The 5,000-nt window shown below is 35.5% G+C and overlaps 1 protein-coding gene across 1 annotated transcript in view; it reads right to left on the bottom strand.

Annotated features, from left to right (window-relative positions):
• Positions 1-449: 449 nt before the first annotated feature.
• The window catches only part of LOC125038750 (ankyrin repeat and KH domain-containing protein 1-like), a 10,534-nt gene continuing 5,983 nt past the window's right edge, over positions 450-5,000 (bottom strand). The window contains exons 2-4 of the mRNA XM_047632323.1: positions 3,413-3,475; positions 1,713-1,982; positions 450-1,511 (exon numbers count right to left, since the gene is read on the bottom strand). Of these exons, the coding sequence (XP_047488279.1) occupies positions 714-1,511; positions 1,713-1,982; positions 3,413-3,466 (1,122 nt within the window). The 5' untranslated portion in view covers positions 3,467-3,475 and the 3' untranslated portion in view covers positions 450-713. The remainder of the gene's footprint in view (positions 1,512-1,712; positions 1,983-3,412; positions 3,476-5,000) is intronic.

Consider the following 5,000-nt stretch of genomic DNA (forward strand, 5'->3'; position numbering starts at 1 on the left):
CCATGCCGCCAGTGGATGACAACTCCGGCCATGCCTTGCATACAGAGGGCAATTTAAAAGAAAGTAAAGAGACAACCTGTCACACTAATAATAACCATTGTAACAAATGGAATTAAAATGAACTAAATCTTAAATCTGTTTATATATATATATATATATATATGCATATATATATATATATATATATATATATATATATATATATATATATATATATAAACAGTAACGTTAACACAAAGATGAAAAGGAAAGCAGCCACAATAAGAGAGAGAGAGGAAGGGAGAGATACATATATACATACATATATACATACATACATACATACATACATACATACATACATACATACACAGAGGAAACATGTAATCTATATATCTATCAATTTATATATATATATATCTATATCTATCTATATCTATATCTATATCTATCTATATATATCTATCTCTGTATCTATCTATATATCTATCTATCTATCTATCTATCTATCTATCTATCTATCTATCTATCTATCTATCTATCTATCTATCTATATATTCCATGATACCTTGCGGATGCTGTGAATATTCCGTAGAACCCTGGTTGGTAAAATCAAGAAAACTCTGCTGTGTACGTTCTGAGTCGAATAATCCTAGGGAAGGATGTATTAAACAGTATTGAATAAAACTTTCTACGGAGCTACAACACTAAACAAAAGCTGAAAACATGGGCATCTATAAATCTGAAACAAAAACTTCTTTGGTCTTCATTTCGAGAGCTTTTTGAAGGAGTCTGTCCGCATTCGTACACTCACACTTCTCCGCCACTTCTTGAGCCTTGCTGAGACTCTCGTAACTGAAGCACCTGATGTGATTTCGAAGTAGAATTGGCAACAGCGCCAAGTGGTTGTTCATGGCTGCGAGGTACAGGCTGTTTCGCAGAATAACGTCTTGTTCCTCTTCGGCATATTGTTGCAGGAGATACGTCGCGACGGCCTCCGTGCACCCTACAACAGAGACTACCAACAGAGTCCCGTCCACAGTGTCTTTGTCGTGGTCGATCTGTTCGAGAAGCTTCTTCATGGTCTGCATCTGGTCTGAAACGGCGGCCTCTATGAGGTTGGTGTCTAGCACGATGTCTTTCTTCAAGAGCCATAGCAGCTCCTGCACTCCTCGCCATTTCTTGGATAAAACCGCTCTCGAGAGCCAGTAGTTAACGTCGTCAAATCTGTTGGGAAATTCCTGACGAAGGAAGGCGCCGATGACATCCCAAGCGTCCTCCTCGTAAGCTGCGTCCAGCACAGCCACAAACCGCTCGGGAACGAAGTGATAATCTTTTCTGAGGATTGTCAGAATCGTCGTCCAAGCACGAAATTCCCCGGCCATTGCAATCACAAAAGCTGCCTCGTCCTCTCTTAACTTGTAATTGCGTTCGAAAAAGGCGTGGACGAGTTGCCACTCACCAGCTTCAGCGGTGTGCATAATAGGTGTCATTTGCTCTTCTGTGGACTCCTCGTGCACATCGATATGGCACTGGGAGAGATAAAAGTTACAAAGGAGATTAAGCTTATCTAATCTCCTTATAACACACGGCTATAACACTCTATACTGTTATAATGAATAATGTCCTTCAGGAAACAATACACTGTTCTGCTCCTGAACTATATACTAAGACTTGTGCTTCTCAGAAACTACTTCAAAAGAAAAGAAAAGAAAAGAAAAGAACAGACTTACCCTGACCGAAGTCTTAAGCAGCATGTCGACGATATCCCAGTACCCGTTCGCCGCAGCAATGCCAAGGGGCTTGTCGTTCTCTCGGTTCCTCAGGTTGAGATGAAGGTTGGGTCGCTTCATCAGGGCTTCGACCACATCAGCGTGGCCGTTGGAGCAAGCCAGCGAGAGGAGGGTGTTGCCCCAGCGGTTGGCAGCGTTGACGTCGCCTCCGTAATCAAGCCACCGTAGAATGGCTCCCACGTCCCCGTCCGCTACGTCTCGGCACTGTTCCTGCAGGCGAGACACAGAAATTGGGGATTAGAGGAAAAATTATATATTTTCAAATCGGAAGAAGTGTAATAATTGCAAGAAAGATGAAGGAATTGATAAAATTCCGGATTAGAAGAAGGGATTGGAATAACGTAAGCTTAAAGGGAAAAAAAAAAAAACTGCAATTCCGAATCGGAAGATGTGATGTTATTCCAAATTAGAGGAAGGGAATTAAATCTATCCGAATGTAAGGTTAAAATTTCTGCAAGAAATACTGCAAGAAGTAACGATACCGAATGAAAAGTATGTGTTCATTAGAATCTCGAAATTGGACGATTGATAATAATTCCGGAATTAGCGAAGATAAACATTCTTTTAAATCCCCAATTTAAAGAAAGGAAGGGACGAAATACCATAACAAGATGAAGTAAATAAAACCATATCGAATTAACGACGGGGAAGAGTGAGTATTCACTAACTCCCACATGCAAAATCAGCGTCACAGATTTCGAATCTGAATTAGATCCAAGATTATAGAACGGAAAGTGAGAGATCGTATAACATTCAGCCTTCCCTTCAGAGTTACAGATTCATGCGCATTTCAAAGTTAGACGCAAGACGAATTATGTGCAAGATCTGCTGTGAGACGCCTGGGCCTATGGAGGGGGAAGATGAGCAGGCTAGACGTAAACCAGGTTATCATTATTATCGTTACTGTCATTATTGTTATCATAATCATCTTCATCATCATCTTTATCATCATTATCATCATCATCATCATCATCATCATCATCATCATCATCATCATCATCATCATCATCATCATCATCATCATCATCATCGTCATCGTCATCATTATCATCATCATTACTATTATTATTAGAAATAATGATAAAATGGCAATATTATCATTACTGTAATTTTTTGCTATTATTGTCATCATTGTCGTTTTAATCATTGTTATTATTAACATTATTATTATTGTCATCCTCATTATTATCATTACCATTATTACTATCACTATCATTATTAGTATCATCATTATCATTATTATTATTATCATTATTATTACTATTATTATTATTATTATTATTACTATTATTATTATTATTATATAATCATTATCATTATTATCATCTTTATCATTATTAATATTATCACTACCATTATTGTCATCGTTATTATCATCATTGTTGTTATTCTAATTAATTTAATTTAATTGTTATTACAATGATTATGATGATGATGATAATGATGATGATGATGATGATGATGATGATCCTCTTCCTCCTCCTCACCATCATCACCATCATCATCATCACCACCACCACAACCACCACCTCCACAACCACCACCACTACCACCACCACTACCACCACCACCACCACCACCACCACCACCACCACCACCTCCACCACCACCATCATCACCATCATTAAATTTTCCCTCACCTCAGGCAGCGCGCCAGGAACGGGGGCTGGGCACATGCAGGGGAGGTCAGCCATGGCAATCGGCTATCTGGAAAGGACGAAGAGTTATGGTAGTCTGAATGAATGAAATAGGGATGATGATGATGATATTGGTGATGATGACGATGCAAGGATAATGATGATGATAATGATGATGATGATACTGAAAATAGTAATAATGATAATGATGATTATGATAATGATGCTGAAAATAGTAGTAATGATGATAATTATGATGATAATAATAATAATAATAATAAAATAATAATAATGAAATAATAATATTGATGATAATGATACTTAAAATAGTAATAATGATGATGATAATCATAACAATAATGCTGAAAATAATAATAATAATAATAATAATAATAATAATAATAATAATAATAATATTAATCATATAGTAATAATAATAATGATGATGATAATGATGGTGATGATGATGTTGATAATAATATTGACAATAGTAATAATGATAATAGAATTGACTAATAAAATGATAGTAATAATAAAAGTGATAATAATGATGATGATCAAGGAAATCCTAGTTATAATGATGAAAATTATAGTGATGGTGATAGTAGTAATGAAAACGGTAATAGCAACAATATTGATGATTATGATGATAATGATAATGCTGATAATGCTAATGATAGTGATGATGATGATAAAATGATAAAGATAAAAGTGCCGATAATAATGATGATAATCATAATTGAAGCAATAATGATACTAATAACACTCATAAGGACGAATTGATAATGATCTAGAACATCATTAAAATCCGCATCCGAACCGCCACAAATTTTCATTGAAAATAAAGAAAACAATGCGGAAAAAAAGAAAAAAAAATCTTATATTTCTAAAGTAAAAAATAAAATAAAATCCACAATTAATCCATAAGTAAGGATAACGAAAAACAAAGAAATCTATCGTAAAAGAGAGAGAGAAAAAGAAAAGAAAAGAAAAACTGCATTAGTGTCTTCAAGTTGCTTTCCTCGAACAGAACGCAAATGACTTTAATGACCAATTTAGCGTTCCTCAGAATGACTTTTTTTTATCTGTATGTTTGGACCATTTAGTATTTTATTATTCTTTTTATTTCGCTTTATCTCGTTTTTATTTGTTTATTACTAATACGAGTGCACACGCGAATCTCCCGCATGCGATTGTATGTACATTCATGCAAACACACACACACACACACACACACACACACACACACACACACACACACACACACACACACACATCGCCCGCGGATTTGTATATATTAGGTTAGTCAAACCTAGATAAGGTATTGATTGAGTCTATCATAGATAGAACAACCAATAATGACTACATAAACAACTTCCCCTGATATGGATCAATGCTCCATAAAGAACCAGTCAACTACATGATGTTAACGCGTCGCCAAGTTCGTCAAACACCGCATCATTAATGGCACGAATATGATGACTATTACTTATAGCATTGTTATTCTCTTCATATTTTTTCTTCTTCTAAATATCATTATCATTGCTATGGTGACATAATTATCACCTTCACCTCTTTGATTATAATTACC

This window comes from Penaeus chinensis, chromosome 25 (genome assembly GCF_019202785.1).
Source record: "Penaeus chinensis breed Huanghai No. 1 chromosome 25, ASM1920278v2, whole genome shotgun sequence".
NCBI lineage: Eukaryota > Metazoa > Arthropoda > Malacostraca > Decapoda > Penaeidae > Penaeus > Penaeus chinensis.